This window comes from Apis cerana, linkage group LG5, assembly GCF_029169275.1.
Source record: "Apis cerana isolate GH-2021 linkage group LG5, AcerK_1.0, whole genome shotgun sequence".
In the NCBI taxonomy this organism is placed as follows: Eukaryota; Metazoa; Arthropoda; class Insecta; order Hymenoptera; family Apidae; genus Apis; species Apis cerana.
The window spans coordinates 7441414-7461194 of NC_083856.1; the positions used below are offsets into that span (position 1 = coordinate 7441414).

General features: G+C 45.3%; 1 protein-coding gene across 2 annotated transcripts in view; it reads right to left on the minus strand.

The window, feature by feature from the left end:
* The window catches only part of LOC107997670 (protein jagged-1), a 99682-nt gene that overhangs the window by 15780 nt on the left and 64121 nt on the right, over positions 1-19781 (minus strand). For both annotated transcript variants that reach the window (XM_017056428.3, XM_017056427.3), the window contains exon 3: positions 11752-12051. In XM_017056428.3, coding sequence (XP_016911917.1) covers positions 11752-12051 — 300 coding nt within the window. The remainder of the gene's footprint in view (positions 1-11751; positions 12052-19781) is intronic.

Consider the following 19781-nt stretch of genomic DNA (forward strand, 5'->3'; position numbering starts at 1 on the left):
CTTAAAGTGGCGCGACACTTCCACCGTTGGAAACCGTTTTTTCCCCAAGCCGACCGATTTGGAGGGGAAAAAACGACGGCGAAACCTGTTCGATCGGTGATTCCCCGAGATTTTCACTCGGAGGTGAGGCCTTTGATGCGAATTCCGCCTCGATGCTTTTTTCTTCTTCTTTCGACGTATCGATATTAGAGAAATTGATTCAGAATCAATTAACATTGTGTGGAACGTCAACATGGAAACCCTTAAACCCGAGAGAGATTCCTTATTATTTGATTCTTTGGGCTGAATTAATACTTTACTCTTACTTTCAATAATAAATATTTTTTAAGCAACCAGTGTAATTGTCGATTGTAGATACATGTCGCACAAAAGGGAAGCGTAGTCGATTAGATTACCAAGGAGAAACTCGTCCAATCCAATCTTTTTTCCAACGGATGCGAAAAATTGTCGGACCTGGACGGGGGGCATAAAGAGCACCGTTGTGGCCGATCACGGTCGAACACGAGCGTCTCCGCGCTAAATGTAAAGTCGGTTCACTCGCGTCTGCCACTACCTAGAGCAGATGAGCGTTAATTGGTGTTAATTGGTGGCGAGCTTGGGGCCCGCCGTTCCCACGCCCGCGACTTTCATTCTCGCTCGCCTTTTTTTTCCCTCGCACCTCGCACTATATATATTCTAATTCGTCCGTCCGTCCGTTCGTTCGAGTCGCCATCGGCTCTTCGTCAGACCTTCTTCTTCTCGGACCGTCTTGATCGATATGAGTCACCGTAAAATTTATATTATTCGGGCATTTTCCTGATCGAATCTTTATCTCTCTCTCTCTCTTCTTTCCCTTCCTTTTATAAACATGAAGAGGAAATTAAGAAAGTGGAACAAATTTGTTTGTTGAGATAGATCGTTATTTTTCCTTTTTTTCGTTTCGTCCATCTTCGTTCGTAGATGGACACCTTTTTCACGAATATGGGATAGAAGCGGATGATCGATCTCGATTTTATTAAGAAGATTCAATTGCAATAATTAGATGTATATACGACTTTCAAAATTTCCATTTTTTCCCTTCCATTGTTTCTGAGAGTACATCACGATCGCGAGTGGATTATTTATGTTTCGCATTTACGTATCTTTTTGAATTAATTAAACCTAAATTAATAACTCTAAAAAGAATTCCAAGAATTCCAAGCACGTTTAATACACCGAATTGATTAACGGTTACAATTACAATCTCATAATCGCAATATAATTACAGAAACTCCAACCGTGTAAAACATTATCTCGGATTCGTAATAATTAATTTCCATCAAATAAATAAATACCGTGCAAATTTCGCCTTTCGAAACTTTCATTTATATTTTCCTCCATCCCATTGTCAATGAAAGTACCCACCAAAGCGATGGATCTCCAAGCGAGCGTAGCGATGGATCTAGGAATTCGCGTGGGTGTAGCGCAGAAAACGGCGTTGCGAGCGAATTTCCCCTTTCACCGGGCAAAACGACGTCTCTCTCTCTCTCTCTCTCTCCTTTTATTCGCAAGCTGGAGCGCATTTAAAGAGCGGACAGCTCGCACAGGCGTTCCTCTAATAAATTATCGGATGGATAAAAGTCGGGGTAAAAGTCAGGATCAGCGCGTCTCTCGATCATCGATCGATCCGGGACGGGGGACGTGGGTCGCGTTGTGGGCGTAGGAAATTCATTAAGTCGGATATCATTCCGCAAGATGCGGTTCCAAGCGTGGATCAATTAATTAATCTCCTGTATTCGGTATTCGCACATCGTGGCGGTTCCCGATTTACGAGCATCGTGATTTCGCACGGATAGAAGGGGTAATGGATATGCACGATGCGTTACAGATCAGGTATGTATTTATTTCGTGTTGGGCAGAAAGATGTAAATAAATCGCTTGTTACTCGACTCGGGATTTTATGGATACTTTTCGCTTGCGACGATTGGCGTTTTGTAAGTAATACGTTATTTGTACGATAGTAAAATCTGAACAAACACCGGTTAGTCGCACGGAATGTTATTAGATCCGAGGAGAATCGTTTCTTAAAATAAAAATATAATTCGTCTATTTAAGAATGATAAAAAAATTGGCGGTTTATCACCAATTTCAAATTAATCGTCCGAAATACGCCTTTAAAGTTAATCCGCTTTTTCTCGTTTCATTCGAAAAGAAGAAAGAAAAACTTTGCAAGTGCAATTCGAGATGCAGGGTTTGGTTTTACGATAATGAAAACGGTGATCGTAGAAACGATGCATGTCCGAAAAGGATCAGCGGAAGCACGTAGAGGAGGTCGAGGAGCGGCTCCATCTGGCCGTGGTGGCGCTCGGCGATGGGCCGAGAGACGCGTTACACGTCGATCGTGCGGCTCGGTAACTGCACGTAGATACTTACGTACGCCGAATAGAACGCCTTCTCCTTCTCTATGTGAGGCAACGTGTCTTTGGTTTCGCGGAAAAGATCGAACGAGCGGTACGTGAGGACGCGTACTAAGCAGCGAGCGAATCCAACCAAGCACGCCCGCAACCGATCCGGGAAGCCTTGAATGGTTTATGCCTTTTGTCGATTTATTCCGCGAGCTTTCCCTCTTTCTTTCTTTCAATGATCCTCCTCCCTTCGTGTTTTATGGCGCTGCATGGTCATACGCGAAGGATTAGAAATTAAAATAAATTGAAAACGTGGCCGAGCGAGCGTTAACAATTTGCAAATTTCTTCCCGCCGTAAAGTTTGCGAATTCAGATTCCCCGTAAACAGGGGTCGTGTCGAATATTTCGAATGGTTTCCGTGAAAAAGTTTTACCTGCGCGGCAATATAATCCCCGCGTGTCCAAGGATTTTTAAATTCAATTGGATTGGTCGTTTTACTACGCCCGGTGGCTACTTTATTATGCTAATATCGCAAACTTATTATTAAATAATGTCAAGAATTTTAAGTACAAGATTCATCGATCGGAGAAATTGCGTCTATTCGGATCGTTATTCGTTCATTTTACTCGATCGTGCCCCCTTTCCTCTTCCTCTTCGAAGGAAGCACGCTCGATTCGCGTTCGAGTTTCGCGGCTCAGATTTACACTGCGTTCATTGTCCTTCTGAATTCGAAAAAAAAGAAAAGTCCTCCCAAAGAACGATCAAATAGCTCGATAGAAAACTCTTGCAAACGTTGGGAAAATCAGCTCCACGGATCCACCTCTCCGCCGCGATAAATTCCACGGAATTTCGAGGAGGGCCGATCCTCCCCGAAAGCTGCATTCCAAACAGCTCCACCGTTCAATTACTTTCGAGAGCTATTTCGCAGGAACGCGAGCCGCGGACGAGGTCGAGGAATCCCTCGGCGGAATTCCGACTTTTGATCGCTTTCGAGCACCGCCGCTGTCTTTACCCTTGACCCTTAAATCTCGCCGCAACAATCGGGGGTCTCGAGGTCAGGCGTCGCGATGCGATAAATTCGCAGACTTATAAACCTCCCCCTCTTCCCTCTTCCACGGAGAACGATTCATCGGCACAAAACAAGAAGAAGAAGAAGAAGAAGAAGAAGAAGAAAAAGAAGAAGAAGGGGTTGTTCCTTTGAAAATTCCAACGTTTGAAGGCGAAGGGAAGTTTCGTTCTGGAATCCTTTCCTCGTCCACGGTTCCCAATTAACCGGTTGGCTAATAAATCTCGCGTTGTCCCCGAGGAGAACCGTGGAGAGGCTCTGGAGAGAGAGAAAGAGAGAGTGTAGCTGGGGAGGACCGCCTCGAGAGAGGAAAAAAAGCATCGAAGTGAGGAGGAGGAAGCGGAAAGAAAGAAAGAAAGAAAGAAAGAAAGAAAGAAAGAAAAGAAGAAAGGAAGGAAGGAAAGGAAGAAAGAGGAGGGGATTCTGTTCAAGCCACTGTTCACAGGGGCACAAGGCCGAGAAGCCTTGGCACGATGTCGCGACGAGGAGTCGCTCGGTTAAAGGAGACGCGGTTAAAGGAGGAGCCAGCTCGCGATGCCGGCGGTGGTTTGTCGTGTGGTGGTGCCTCTCTACCTGCATATCGCGAGGAACCTGACATTCTTCGCGTTAAATGCCTCCTCGAGCCTAGCGAGCCGAGCTCTCGCGCCCATTTTACACGTACGCGAGTTCGTCCCCTTGCGTGTGTGTGTGGAACGTGCATGGGATCGAGGTTGAGTATGCGTATAGCTTATTTCGTGCACACAGAGAGCATCGCCAGAGAGAATAGAATTTCAGAGGCGCAGGTGCACCTGGGTTTTTTGAGGCAGAACGCTCGATCACTTCGATGAAAATGGAAAATGAATCGAGGGGATGTTTTAAATTTGAGTTCACTTTCGAGAAAAGAAAAAAGGAAAACGGATAAAAAGCCCAAAAAATGATTAAACGCTTATGAAGGTACACGAGTCGCGCTTTGTCCGAACGTTCCATAAATCCAGAAGCCCGCGAAAAGTTGTTAAATATTCAATCGCCATAACTCTTCCGGCCATAAAATCCCACTGGCTAAACATTCGTATTACAATCTCCCTTGAGCACGCTCAAGGGAATAATGGCGATATTTCAACCGTGGACGATAACGCATTCAAAAATTGCCTCTAAAATCCGCCGAGGTACCCATACGCGAATTCTTTCCACCGTGGACATAATGCCACATAGTACACGCACATATACACACGTACACACGATCGCGGATGGGCACGCGAGGTCGCAACAGCGAAGAATCGAGACCTGTATACTTACAGGCAACGGAAAACGTGGTTCGGGAGACACGATGGCAACGGCAGCGACTCGTACCACGGGCTAACTAGCGATGGAAGAAGGAGAAGAAGAAGAAGAAGAAGAAAAGGAGGAGGAGGAGAACGAAGAGGAACGATACCACTGTTGCGAAGGCAAGAAGAGGAGGGATCACGAGGAGGAGATTGGTATGCGGTCCGCACAGCGGGTTCACACACGACCCAAAGGCAGCCCAAAGCCAGTCTGCTTTGAGAAAGAGAGATGAGAAACGGGAGGAGGAGAGGAGGAAGAAAAAGAAGAGGAGGAGGAGGAAGGAGATGGAGGTAAGGACAAGCTCGCGAGGCATTGCCCAAACCGGGGCGACAGTTTCTTCCTCCTCCCTTTCATTTGCATACGCTTGATACTGTACACCTGTGTGCTTCACTTTGCGTTGCGTGTTCCTCGTACTACACCTGATCAATAAGTTCTCGTAAATCTCCACGGTTGATGTACCCCCTCCCTTCCGGCCCCCTGCCGCGTCAACGAGGGCAGTTTCGTTGGCCCGCCATTTTTAATCGATGACTTTCGCTCCTTTTCTCAGGGGAGGTTAAATTAATAATCTCGGCGAGGCGAATTATGGCCGCGGCTCGAATTAAGCGAGCCACGTACAGGAATCTAGATTGAATTCACGCATGTGGGAACGCGGAAACGGAAAAACGTGGACGATATGAAAGCGGAGGGGATATTATTTGTACGTTCGTGGAACGGGATCGACGTAACCGACGAGCGGAGTGTCGTTAATATGGGAGGAGAAAAGTGGGATCGGGGACGGGATGTTCGATCAAAATTTCTAATTACCTGCCCCGCGTTTATGTGATTCTCGGACGTGCACTCGCGTGTTCATTAGCGAGGAGGCGCGTCAAAGGGAATTGTAGAGAGAGAGAGAGAGAGGAAAGAAAAAAAGAAAGGCGGATGGGAAATTTTTCATACGAGTTGGACGTAAATCTCTTTGATCGGTGGACGGCCAACAACAAGTCGAGGCTGATTGCGATTCCCGCGGGCGGTTGAAAAGCGATTTTGGAGCCGTTCGTTCGCTCGATTAATCGACCGGCTCGCGCACATCTCCCTTGACAAATCGATCCTGCTTCCGTATCTTCGCCGCTGCGTGATTTATTCGTGCTTAGGAATCGGCCCCCTTCCCCTTACGAAAATATAAATGACACGCCACGAATATCTCTATCGGTACATCCGTTGGTAAGCCACTCTCTCTCGCTTCGATCATCCGGCTTTTACGATTTCATTCGTAAGAAAGAAGAATTGACAGCTCATTGATGATGACCGATTAATAAACGAGTAGGAAGAAGAAGAGGGGGGATGGAATTCTTCTTCGAAAGAACGAGAGTAAAACGATGATTAACTTTTTCCTTCGATTAATTCTTTAACAATTCTCAACGACGAAAATTAAAGAAATATTCGCTCTGCATTATTCGGGTCGAATAATTTCAACTGCAGGTTGAAAATATCAGGCGGAATTGTGACAATTATGATGCTGTATAAAATTTGTACACGCAGCAAACGATTAATACGAATGAATTACTGCCACGTTTCCACAAGCTGAGCCAAAATGTTCACAGGTAATTCTAGAAAAACGAGGCCACCACGTTCTCTTGCGACCGAATGGAATGCGATATCGACGAAGATGGGAGGGAGATTGGTCGAGGAAGGAAGAGGGGAGAGGGTCAGGAAACGAGTCCCGAAAAGTATGCAGGGACCCCTTCGAACAGAGAATAGAGGGAGAGAGAATCGTTTTGGAGGAGAGGACGCGAAGAATACACCTGTTGGATCCTGACTCACGACGATGATCCCCTGCGGGGATTCGAGGCGTGCCCTCCTCACGCTTGCTCCTTCATTTTCGTCCCCCCGCGGTTTTTATCCATTCCCTCCGTCGAACACCGTTTAGACGACTATCGTTTATCATTACACGGCCCATTATCGAGGCTATAATTATCGAAATTTATCACGCGCCACGGAGAGAGAGAAGGATAGGGATTTCTCACTGGGTTTCGTCCCATCCGGGCGGACGAAAATTAGTTTAATTATTCAGGAGGGTGTCGATAAATACAGGCGACATCACCTGGGAAATTTAAGAGATTTTTATCATTAGGTCGTTAGGGGGGAAGTTAAGAAGTTTTCGATTTCCAAAGTCGGCCCAGTTACGTCGATTTTAAAAGATTCGAGCCTTGGAGGCACGGCGAACCGTAACGAACTTTATTAAGGCGTGAGAAAGTCCCCTCCAGGAGGTGATTAAAGCCGCCTCGGCTAATCTACTTACACGACGCCGCGGTTTGGAACTCAATAGCGGCTCGGTTTAAATTGAATGATGCCGTTTGACGCGTGACACGGCCGTTTAAACGTCGCATCGATCATCCGATGTCCTTCGGCCAGACCCGTCCCGACTTGGAGAATAATTTCGATTTTTTCCTTTTCCTTTTTTTCCCTCGCGATTGCGCGACGTGGAGATATCGATTGATCGATCAGTTCGAAAGCGGCGAGACTTCTTCTTTTCCCTTTCTTTTTTTTGCAAAGATTATTTTTCATTCCAGTTGGATATATAACGATTCGTGAGCTTGAAAGGAACGAAGGATATATTTTGGTTCTAAAGTTTTGGTCGATGGTGTATAGCTTTCGCTTCTTGATAGTACGAGTATCATTTATTAAATCGTATACACCAATACGTCGTTATTCTATGATTTATTCGCCGATCGATTATTATTCAATCTTGACGCGTCCAATAACGTTTCCAACAATAAAGCAAGAATATTACTCGTCGAATTATAATGTGTTTAATTCCAAGCCGGTCGTTCATATTTATTCACTCAATCCTTCGATCAATATACCCCATAAATCGTACATTTAACCAATTCCATTCCTTTTGCGATTATATATAATCATGCAATCACTTTCGTACCGAGAATAAATCATAATTAGTGACAAAAAATGCCCGAATTTATAAATAATTATCTATTTTTATGCATCGACGCGACAATCTATCTATACATACGACAGATACAACGACAATCTCCACAACTGAATCATCCAAGTTTTCAATCTCGTCACCCTCGCGCAAGCCAACACGTTCGTGCCGGCTACTCGCTAATTCAGTCGACACAATGCCCAGTGAGATCCACGTGGGCCCACCAACCGTGACGTCACATCATTGATAGGCGCCCACATTGAAGGATATTGTGCCAAGAATAGACTATCGATCCACCTATTCGCACTTATCGCGTTGCAAAATGAAAACGAAAATCGACGAGAATCGTCTAAAAAGGGAAGGAAGAAAGAGAGGAAAGTCGTTGATCCACTCACTCGCGTTTATCCTACTTTTCTCTCCCCATAATAAACGCAATAAAGTTGACGAGGATGCGAGGACTCGACGAAGAAATTACGATTATATTACGAACAGAAGATCGACGATGAAAAATAAAAAGATCACTAATTCAATAATGGAATAGGGAATCGCGATTCGAGATGTGTTGCGTGCAAAGAGAGAAAAGAAAAATTGGCGAGGAGATCGAACGAGGGCACGATTGTGGGAAAGAAAGAGGATCCGCGACGAAAAAGGGGAAACGGGAAATCAAAGATGGGGCGAAGAAGAGAGAAGAGGCGTCGAAGGCGTCTGCTCGAAGGCGCACGTAGACGCTACGGCCAGGATTGTGCAAAGGCACGGCTAACTCTCATCTCGGTGATCGTTTCCTGTGCCATTATGCTACCGCTGAAAAGCCGGCTGTATTCCCTTCTTACGTATGCCTGTTTACGCCGCTATTGAAATCGCAAACGGAGAAAGTCGAAGGACGATTATTCCGGCGTGTGGTGTGGATACGCGTACACGTATGTTTGTTTCTTCCTTCGCTGGTAACCGGTATCGAGTGGCGTGCTTATTAACTTCGCGGTCTTAAACGCGTGGAGCGTATATAAGGCGGTTGAAAGGTAGATTATACGCAAGTATAGGGATTTTTCAATGTTCTCCGACACCGCGGTGCTTTGGAAACAGGCGATGATCGAACGATTTTTGTATTTTGTCCTCGCCTTTTCATAGAGAATTTTCTATTCTACTCCAAATTTACTCGATTTTTCGCTACTGGAATTATTTTGGAGAATAAGCGATTGAAAGTTTTACCATCCTCGTGAACTTAGAATTTTTCTGTACGATGGTAATTTATTAGATAACGAGATTTCAAAATACAAAGGTTTCCTCTTGTATTTTCTATTTTATTCAATTATTTATAACGTTTGGCCCTGAGTTACATCGATTGCTTTTCACACAAAATTTTGTATTCTATTTGCTCGATTTTTGATACGAAACTACTTCGAGGTGATCAATAACTCGACTATCTTCGTGAATCTAGATCATTGCCTAGAATTTTTCCGTGCAATGGTAACGAGATTCAAGATATAAATATGTATCCGCGTTCCTTTTCGAGCTCGAATCGCGGGAAATCTCATTTAGAGGCGCCGCCCCTGCCTCTATTAAACGGCGGCCTCTTGTTCTCATTCTCGAAATCGTTGAAAGGCAACCGAGTGAATCTCTTCCCGGGGGAGGAGGGGAGAGAGGGTTGGGAGAGGCGGCAATTTCGCAACAATAAGAGGGGGAGAGAGGGGCTGCTGGGTTGGAAAAAGGCTTGCACACGGGGCATTGTATCGCGACGTCGATCGCAAATTTCTAGCTCCGATTCCTTTGTCGATGCGGGACGCGCGAGAGCTATCGAATCCAAAGGATTTCCGGTCTGTTGCTCCTCTATCGGCGAGCAGTCGTTACGTAGAATTCCAATTCGGTTCCAGTCGCTTGGCAACGCCTTCATCGCGTTCCTCTCTTTCTCCTTTCTTTTTGGCTGAGAAATCTTTCTCGAACGTCTTCTCTTTCCCAATTTCCGATTCCCCTCGATAGAACGAGGATCTTTTTGGCGCGAGAACGGAGAGGAAGATTCGGCACTTGGCACTTCACGCCTTTTTCTCGCGTTTCCCCGCCTCCTTTTTCGACCAACCGAGAAGTTTTTTCTTTTTTCTTGAAACGACCGAAATATGAATAATGTAAACTTCGACGTCCCTCTCCAGAAATTCCTCTTCGACGACATGCCTACCTCGAAATTTTCTTTTCTATACAAATTTCCGTTACGTAAAGCGGCGAGAAAAAGAATCGCGCGAAACTTCCACTAGTAAATAAATCTTCCAAATCCTAAAAGACGAAGAAGCTACGAATCGAGGAGAACCTTTACGATTTCCTTTCACAGAAATCATTAGAAATCGGCTTCCAGTTACTGTTATATCGATATGTCGTCGATATATATCTTATTGGCGTAATTAAAAACCGGTAAGCGTTCAACGAGAGTAGAGAGCGAAGAAGAAGATGCGAGCGACCAGTTGCATCCACCCACGTGACGTGTCACCGGGGCCAGGTCGGGCCTCTGTCGAGCGTATAATTGTCGAACGGCCGATTTCGATGAGCGAGGAGATGCTCGTAGGATGCTCGAGAGCCAAGCATGACGACGTGTTTCCGCGCCCAAGAGGTATACACATCGGTCACAGCGTATACGTCAAGGGTCCTCGAACAAGGGAACCTAACGGACCGAATCGAGCTCTGCTTTCTTTGCGCTTACGTACGCGTGCGTATGTATCGAGAGAGACGTTTGCGCGCACACACGCGTGGACGGTCCAGTAGTGGATTATTTGAAGAGCACTAGCGTGTTTGTATATTTCATAACTCGCTCGCTCGAGGCTGTAAGAGGGACCCGATGCGGGGTCCGTTTCTTCGAGGGGCGACAAAGGGTGGGTCCGATGGTGTCCCCCTCTTCTCGAGGGGCATAAACAGAGACCCTTAAATTGCTTCCTTTCCGTGAAGCATTTTTTCCTCTCCTCTCTTTTCGTTTCTTTTTTCTGTCTTCCTCTTTCTTTTTTTCCCCCTCCCCACTCCCCTTCGTTCTCGGCGACTAGAACGGGCGTGTGTACGCTTCTTCGAGCATTTAGCGCTGCCCGGGCTAATTCAATTATGGGGCCATGGGCGCGCAATAAAAAAATATATGGAAAGTAAATACACGTGCACGCCGACACGGGATTTTTTTTCGAGGGTAAGCGTTAAGCGTTGGAGCGTTAACGCCGTGGTATTTTTTTCTTTCTTTTTTTTTTTTTTTTTCCAGCGAGGAATCCGAGAAGAGTATCAAAACCGAGCGAGCTTGCTTCCGATCTTGATGAAAATCACGAAGAGAATCATGTATTTGTATTATGCAATTTCTACGCCTCGTTTCCTTATTGGAATAATAATTAAATTTCTTTAGATGGACCCGAGCATAAATGGAACTCTCGACTCAGTTGAAAAATGTACGGTAAGGATGGTTTAACTTATGTAACTTGCATGATATGCTGGTATTGTAATAATTATAAAATCATTTCGCCACCATGTCTGCCTTGGAAAACGGTAAAACTTGATTTTCATTACGTCTGCCGATAATTCCGCATCTCCTTTCGTGATTGAATACGGTGTAATATATGCACGTGTATAATCGTTTCCGAGCGAGACAATCTCGAAACATCGATTACACCCGAGCCTCTTGAGAATTTTATTTGTGAAAAATTCTTTTCACGAAGGAAGGATCAATGGACGAAGCGGTTAGAAGCGATGCTTGTTGATCACGAAGGAGAGAAATTTTACACGATAATTCGCGAACCCGTATGGGTTATAATAGGGTCGGCTCGTGTTTTTCTTTTCTTTTTTCTACTTTTAACCGAGCATTCGAAGGTTTCGCGAAGGCGAGAGTTTCGTTTCTTTGCTCGAGAAAATACCATTTACGCCATTTATGATAATTATTCGAGACTGGGACGAGAGGTGTTTGTTCGTTCGAAACGTAACGAACGAGATAAATATATTTTCGAATCGCGAGTCGAGAAGAATTTTTCCCTTCCCTCGTTTCCAATCCGAACTATTTTATTCGCACTCAACGATCCGAACGTGCAATTTCAGACAATAATAGACACGTAATAAAATAAAATTGGATCGAAAGAAAAAGAAGATCCACTCACCGTCCATCGAAAGGTGAAGTGCAGTTGCAGGGTGACCGGTTCGCTGAGGGTGAAGGTGTTCTGGCCGAGGGCGTGACTAGATACGTTGCCAAAGCTACACGAGCCTATGGCTGTGACATTCGACTGGTATTCCTTCAAGCAGAGCCAGAAGGCCGTCGAGCACGGTGTCGTGCACGGTGGTAATTCTCCTTTTCCTCCGCCATCGCCTCCCCCGCCGCAACACCTACCGTCCACCAGGGTGCCCCTGTTGTTCGTGAGCGAGAGGATTTGCACCTCGAAGAATCCGCTCGCGTTTGTCGCCTGCTCCGATAACAAAAAAATAGAATTTATTACGATCATTATCCCCTCCACTTTTATTATATCGTCGCACGATCGAAAAATACTCTCTCGAGAGTGTTACAATATTCCAATTTCTGAAACCAATATCTCTGCGAACGTGATAGCGGTTCGATCTCATCGACGAGATTCGCGCTCAGATCCTCGTCGCTTGATATTTCGATGTTGAATCCTGTCGTGTTATAACTCCAACATTTTTTTCCAACGGATTTATTACGAGCTCGTTACGCGGAGAAAACGATCCGCATCGAACGATGTTTCGTTCGTTTCTAATGGGCATAATAAAACAGCGGGATTTTCCAGGTTGGGTCTCTGGCGAAAACGGAAGTCTTCGCGGCCCCAGGAGGCGAAAGGCCCCTCGAGTGTCTATTACGAGGCAGCTTGGAACCGATACGATAGAAAAAGTCGTACGTACGGTTTCGAAACACCGCTCCGCCATTTTCTTCTAAAAGTACCTTTTACTCGATGACTTTATTTATCACCCCTCCGACAAAAAATACGACCGTTCGAAGTCGTTCCAGAGATCGTTTCATTTTCACATCCACATTTTCAATTTTGTTCAAATAAAACGAGCTCGATGAAAATGAGTCGGGAGCAGTCGGGAAAAGGAGGATTTCTCTCGAAAATCCAATTCAACGCGCGAAAGTCACCCATCTACTTTCCCATTCACGGTCAAAATGGGATCGCGCAATCGCTCGCCTCGATGCCGCAACCGACACGCCAATTTTACATTTCGCCTCTCGCTTTTTCGCCCATCCGTATTATACACGGATCAACGATATAAAAGCGGCACGAAATCGTCCCGTTTCGAACGCGGAGAGTCTTCCTTTCGTTGTTCGAGGCTTACGAAATCCCTCCTCTCCACGTATCTCTCACCTACACCTATCGGTTTCGAATGCACGCTTCTGAATCGGGCACGTGCATTCTACGCCGTGTTTATACGTGTGTACGTGTGCATGCGGGGCGCGTACGTACAGCGTGTGCATCAAGCGAGCCAAGGATCGTGCACGGGCCCCGGGGGCCTGTGTAATTACCGTAAGAGTAAGATCGAAGGTAGAAAGCGCGGAGGATCGTCTGCTGGCCTTTGCTTTCCACAAACCGCTTCCTACTATGTTATATAACGTTCCTCTCTTCGAGTGACATTTTGCCTGGGATCCGAGCTTCTGCGGTTTCGCGGACGAACGAGGCGAGGGCCTGGGAGGATGAATCTCGAGGAAATTGAGCAGTGAATTACGGATAATGTCCGGGTGCCGCGCGCAGGAAATGACGGAGCTGTCGGGGAGGGGACACGGCACGAGAATCTTTGTTAAAACGAAACTGATTTTATACCGAGTTCGTTATGGACACGTTTGTACATAATTTGAATTGAATTTTTTCTTTTTCTAAGTTTTCCGAATTTTCCAGAATGGATGATCGAATTATAAATTGGATAATTGGATGAATGATAATTATTGCCGTGAGAGAGGATTACGATTTGTGTTTCATCGATACACCCTATGTATATATACTCGTACAAAAACTACTTTATTATATTCACTTATGTTGTATACGCAATAAAAATAGAAGTTTCACTTTTCGAAGCGGTTATTATTAATCGGTAACTTTCAAAATAGAAATAAGGCAGTAGTTCGGCTATCTTGAAAATTCAATCGAATATAATTCATTCCCCTCCCTCTCCCTCCCCTAGGAAGAAAATTTCCCCCCAAAGTCAAAGTATATCATTTTCTATCTTTCCTCATTCCCCTCCCCGCATACCCAAACTTAAAATTCTCACGTTCCTCGTCTCATCGCAAAAAAAAAAAAACAACAACATTCTTATTTTTTTCCCCCAACGTATAACAATTTAACACACACCTCGTATCTCTCTGTTCTCAAACAATTTTCCCAAGTTAAATAAAATCCAATAATACTTAGCAACATTTGCCAATATCTCTTTCTCCTCAGAGAAATACACGCGATTTGCACGTGTTATCCGTGACTAACTACGTTATATTCGCATCACAGCATAAATCACACAATTGTGAACATTCTCCACTCTCCATGCTTTTTATACACCGTATACAACGTCATAGTTGAATTTTCTTCTAAAACAATCGTGACTAACTCGCGCCGTGGCCACGCTCTGGACACCTTCCCCCCTCCCCAACCTGTACACAAGCTTCTCTTTAAAAAGAGGAGGAAGAAAAAAAACTTTTCCAAGCTAAAAACCGATAATTCTCCCTCCGGCAATATATCCACCAGAGTCTTTCCCCCCCGCCACCCCCTCCCCGAGGGGAGAATATATCAATCGAGCGTGCAAACGCGGAGCGTGTCGCGCGGCCGTAAAACGAGCAGCGTGCGTTTTCTTTCGCCGGTTCGAGCCGTTTCCGCGCGGCCGATCGCCGTCGCCGTCGCCGCCGCCGTCGTCGTCGTCGTCGCCGCCGTTTACGATCGGAGAGAAGGAACCGAGAAGGAGCGGTGCCCGTTTCCGCCCTCTGCTCGGAACCGTGTTTGACCAACTCGACGGCGTAACGACCGTCTCCTCTCCCCCTCCTCCGTCGTTTTATTAGCCGTGCATACTTATTCTGGAGGCACTTGCCGGTAACCCGTTGCCTCCGAAAGCAGCTGAAAACCGTGAACGACTGTTGGCCAGGGCGAGGGAGGGAGGGAGGGGGGGGAGAGTTTGCGCGGCCCGAGTTTGCACAGTCCGCTCACGTGCCGACGTGAAATTGGCCGGTGTCGCGGAGATGGCTTTTCAGACCGCCGCCGCCGATGCGGAAGAGCACCGGCCTTTTTCGAAACTGGGATCGGTGTACGACAAGTTGGTACGGTATGGCATGGTTCGATGATACCGTGCGTGTGTGTACGTAAGTGTGTGCGCGTGTGTGGGTATAGGGGATGGGTACGTATGGGTCTGTTGCGGGGAAAAACGAGGCTGGAATTTTGAACAGTCGATCGAGGCCGGAGGCCTCTTTCTCACGCGGTCGAATCGCGGTGAACCTATGCGAGGCGACGCGACGCGTGATCCGGTTCTCTTATAAAGGATTAATTGGGACGATTAGATGCTCCGTTTTTAGGAAATTTCGCCGTTTTTTCCTTCTTCTTTTTTTTGGTTATCTTCGCGGATCTGTCGATCGTGGATCGATCGTGGTCTTTGGTCTATATATAGGAGATAGGCGAGATAAGGTATGGCATGCTCGAGTGCAAAATTGCTGTGTACTTTATTGGTGTAACTGCGGTCAGTTTCAAAGCCCCTTCTGGGATACCGATGTTTCCCTTTTTTTCTTTTTTAAATGAGGTTTGAAAATGGCTTCGTGGAACGATCCTCGAACGGTTCGAGGCCCGTTGAAGAAGAAATTACGCGGGATTTTATTTTAAATTAAAATAGACTTTTCTCCAGTTGTTAGTTGGAATCTCCACGCCGAGGATTTCGAAGGAATAAATGGAAACGAAGAGGATTTTGAAAATCTACGCAAAAGTTTCCGTTTAAACACTGTTAAATATATTTATACGAGATTTATACGAGATCCAGGAAATGACATTCACGTCTCTTGATGATGTTGGAGCATTCACGAGCAGCCACGATCCGTTATTTTCCCATATGGTCGGGGTCCCGGCCGCCACCCAGCCATAATTGAAGATCTTCAGAGCTGTCGAGAGGTGTAATAAAGGTGGACACCTCGTATTAACGTTCACTTCCCATCCTGCACCGCGCCCCTTCAACAATCACTTTGCCCGAGTTGCTCCCTTTCACGGTTATCGGGTCAATTGTGCGAAAGCTCATTTTTCGCTGGGGAATCTCCTTTGTGAAGCCTCGATTGTTTCTTTGCTAACGTTATTTCCCCCTCCTCCCTATCACGTTCCGTAATATCCTATTCCTCAAAACCTCGTAAACCTCAACAATTAGCGATTATCTCGATCGAAAGGAGATTGAAATTATTCAGGGAAGAATTCAGATAATGGTCGCGAGTATGCAAATACGTACAATCATATATATTCGAGTATATTTTCTCGACCAATCGAATCAACAAAAGACAGCACAGTCAGAATATCAAGCGAAATGGAAATAATTAAAAACCGTGATTGATCGACATATTATTATTATTATAACGATCGAAGATTTATATATCTTTCCTTTCCATCGTTACAATATGAAATATGCATATCCACGTCCAGTCCGTTCCATCGATCGTCTCACGGTTATAAAGGATTAATTCGTTAATTCTTAGTTTGGCAACTGTCAAACTGATTGTCGATCGATGCAGAATAACCGAATAGCCGAGCCGAGTCTCGATTTTTCCGTGTCCGATCCGTGCGAATATACCAGCGATCGGTATGCGACGGTACCGTAATATAAACAGACATTAACGCAGCAACCGGTTAAATGCGTAAGGAAACGACGCAGAGAGCCCATCAGTTCCATCAGTCATTAACGTGTCAACTACCTCCAACTACTTAACAACTATCATCCTTCTCTGCAACGAATTCCCGCGCTTATTCAAAATTTCTTCCACCAGTGCGAAACGAAACTTTTACGACGCTTTTGCTTGCTTATCGTTTCTAAAAAAAAAAAGGAAAAAGGATTATAAAAGATTCGTCTAGAAAATATTTGTTGCCACAACAAATTACAAACTTGCTCCGTGTATTTTTCCGAATTGTCGAAAGAAATCTTTTTTTTACTTCGTCGAGACTCGAGGAAAAATCATTGAAACTTATTTATTATAACTCTGTATCTTTTGTGACAGAACCCTGTTGCGATGAAAGTCAAAATTTCAAGAACTCTTCGAGCCTCGAAAATTCTATTCTCTCACAGTCTCTCTCTCTTCCCTAAAAAAGAAAAGAAAAATCGGCACGCGGAGACAAAGGAGCGGGATTTCTGTCACGAGATTGATTTCTGGACACCTGGTGCACGAGAGGGCAGAGGGTTTTACACGTTTTAAGGCCCTTGCCGTCCACGCGTACACACACACACACCTCTGCTCGTGACTCGTTACGAGCCTCGAGCCGCCACGACGAGGATGAGCCGTTTCTCTCTCTTCGCTGTCCGTGAGCCGCGCCGATTCGCGGGAGAACAGGCTTTCCTTTCCGCATAGCCAGGATGCAGCGAGGCATACGCTCGCTTAGCCTCCTCTTCGCGTCCAACGATCGCGCCAGTTAATACGAATAACTCATTCGAGCGAAAAAACGGCGCACACTACGCGTACTGAGGAACGAGCCTAGCGTATCCTTTCGATCGGTTCTCATGCAATTTCTCGCGATCCTATGGGATATCGATGGGATATTCGCGACCCTCTTCCCGTCATCCCATTTATCTTCCCTCGCATTTTTTTTTCCTTTATTTTCGACTCGATTTCCGGCCACACGATGTCGTAAACTGAGCAACGTGGAATGTTTGATATAAAATACGCGCTAGGCGTGCCGTGGAAATTATTACGATGGTTTATTTTCGTGTAAAATATATTATAAATCGTGGACGCTTTTGGAGATAAATTTTGGCCACGGTTCGGAGAATGGAGGAAGAAAAAGTCGTGACAATAAATTCGTTTTAAAAATCTCGAGCATCGTATCGAGAGAGTATCGATACCTGGTAATAGATACTTATATTTCATTTTGCATAAACGTTTATTATTACGTTTATTGGCTTTTGGATACTTCTTCGAGACGACGTCATTATATCGAAGCTCTTAGTACGCTCTTTATCAGTTTCAATGTTCCACAATTTACAAGGGGATCCAGAACGATCCAATAAACGTCATATGAAACGGGTCTGAAGAGAATCTCGAGACAATGTCGAACGTCTCGTTTCTTCCTGGAAAATAATTGAGCGCTCGAAGATAGAAACAGGTTGGAAGCGGGGTCTCATGGGAATGGATTATTGATAAAACAAGCTTTATTCATCTTTCATGGCTCTTTCTATAAGAGCCGAGTGCTCTTCAATCAAAAGGTGCCTTAATAACAGGATGACTGTGGAAAACGGCGGCGATCATCAGCGGATAATCGAGGGTAAACGGTGCACTGGGACGTTCGGGTTAATTGTTATCAGCGATCTCATTAGCGCGAATAAGCGGAGAAGGAGGGAGGAGGAGGTTACTACTACCGTTCGTATGGAATACCTGTAATTATGTAAATGCTTAATTAGAGCTGGATGCAATTATGCAAAAGCGCGAGTGGCAAGTGCCCGCTTAATATCTTAATTAAATAAAACCAGCTAAACTGTTATGGGGAGGGATGGGAATCGATGAGAAGGTACTATTATCGTCGGGTATTAATTACTCCACTCGCGTTTATTGAATATTTGGAACGCGAGTCGATCGAGTGAATTAATAAATCGTACCGATTTTTCAAAATCCAGCAAATTAACCCCAACCAGAACAAAACGGAATCGTTCCTTTTCTACAGTGTTTCTGTACAACACTGAAATGAACATTGAATAAAACCGATCGAGGGAACGAGAATCCTTTTGCAACAAAGAATGCAGCGGAGGATCGATCGTTCCATCTTCGATGACCATCGAGATCCTCTCTCCTCTCTCTCTCTCTCTCTCTGAACTCGGCACTAAGAAAAAGAAGCAGTCGCTCACGCGACCCAGAGTCGAACCGGAAAAGGAGCAAAACGCGTTCTCCCCTGTCGGGGAACGCGAGGAAGAGCAACAACTGACGCGAATTCCGTTTCGAAAATCGTCCCGGGCCCTTTCATTTCATCCTCTGAGCTCCTAAGTTCTAAGGTAGTAATTACCGGTGGCCGCTACCTGCCCGGCCGAAATAGACTCGATGGGGCCGCCGAAGCACCATTTAATTTCACCACGGACCACGTATCCACGATTGCCGCCGCCGCCGCCGCCTCCTTCGAACCACACGTTTTCTCCAATCCTCTGCAATATCCCCCTCCTCCCCTCCCTTCTCGCGGGAGGAGGCCTATACTTAATATTATTCGCTACCCTCGCTCGATCCCTCGGCCCCTCGATCGGCCACAAATTACCGAAATAATTAAAAACTGTTAGCTCGCGTGGGAAGCTCTCTCCCCCCCAAGCCTTTCTCCTCGACTACCGCCGATGATTCCGCCAACGATCGGAACGAAGGACGATCGAATTTGCGATTTTAATCGCGAATCTCTGGAGAGGTGGGTGGAATAAATTAAGAAGAAGTTCCCTTTTTGATCCGTTGCCTACTTTCTCGTTTTCGAAAATCTTGATGGAGAGAGAAAGAGAGAGAGAGAAAGAGAGAAAGAGAGAGAAAGAGAGAAAGAGAGGAAGTTGACGGAGGCGAGTTGTTTTTCACGGACACGACGAGTCTATGTCGCGTGAAATATATTTGGGCGAAATTAATTTGTAATTATAATAATTCGCGTTGGATAATTACTAAACGGGTTATCGGGTGTTATTAAATTGATGGAATAAGGCCCGAGGTTTAGTTCAACGGACTAATTAAGTTACGATGCGATAAGATCGGCCGAGCTGGTAATTCTCTAATTAGGTTCAGCAATAGAGCCGTCCTATACGCTTTCGCTGGAATAATGTACGTATATATGCGTGTTATTTTATCAGGGATCGAATAGTATACCGAGTTGTTTAAAGTTGTGAAAAAAGACAAATTAATAATTCGAAACGATATCGAATTCGAAAATGTACAAATGTACAAATATAGAGATTCGAACAAAAATTTTCATCTCCTCAAGGCTCCTCGTAGTTTACCCTCCTCGTGTTTACCTCCAGAGAG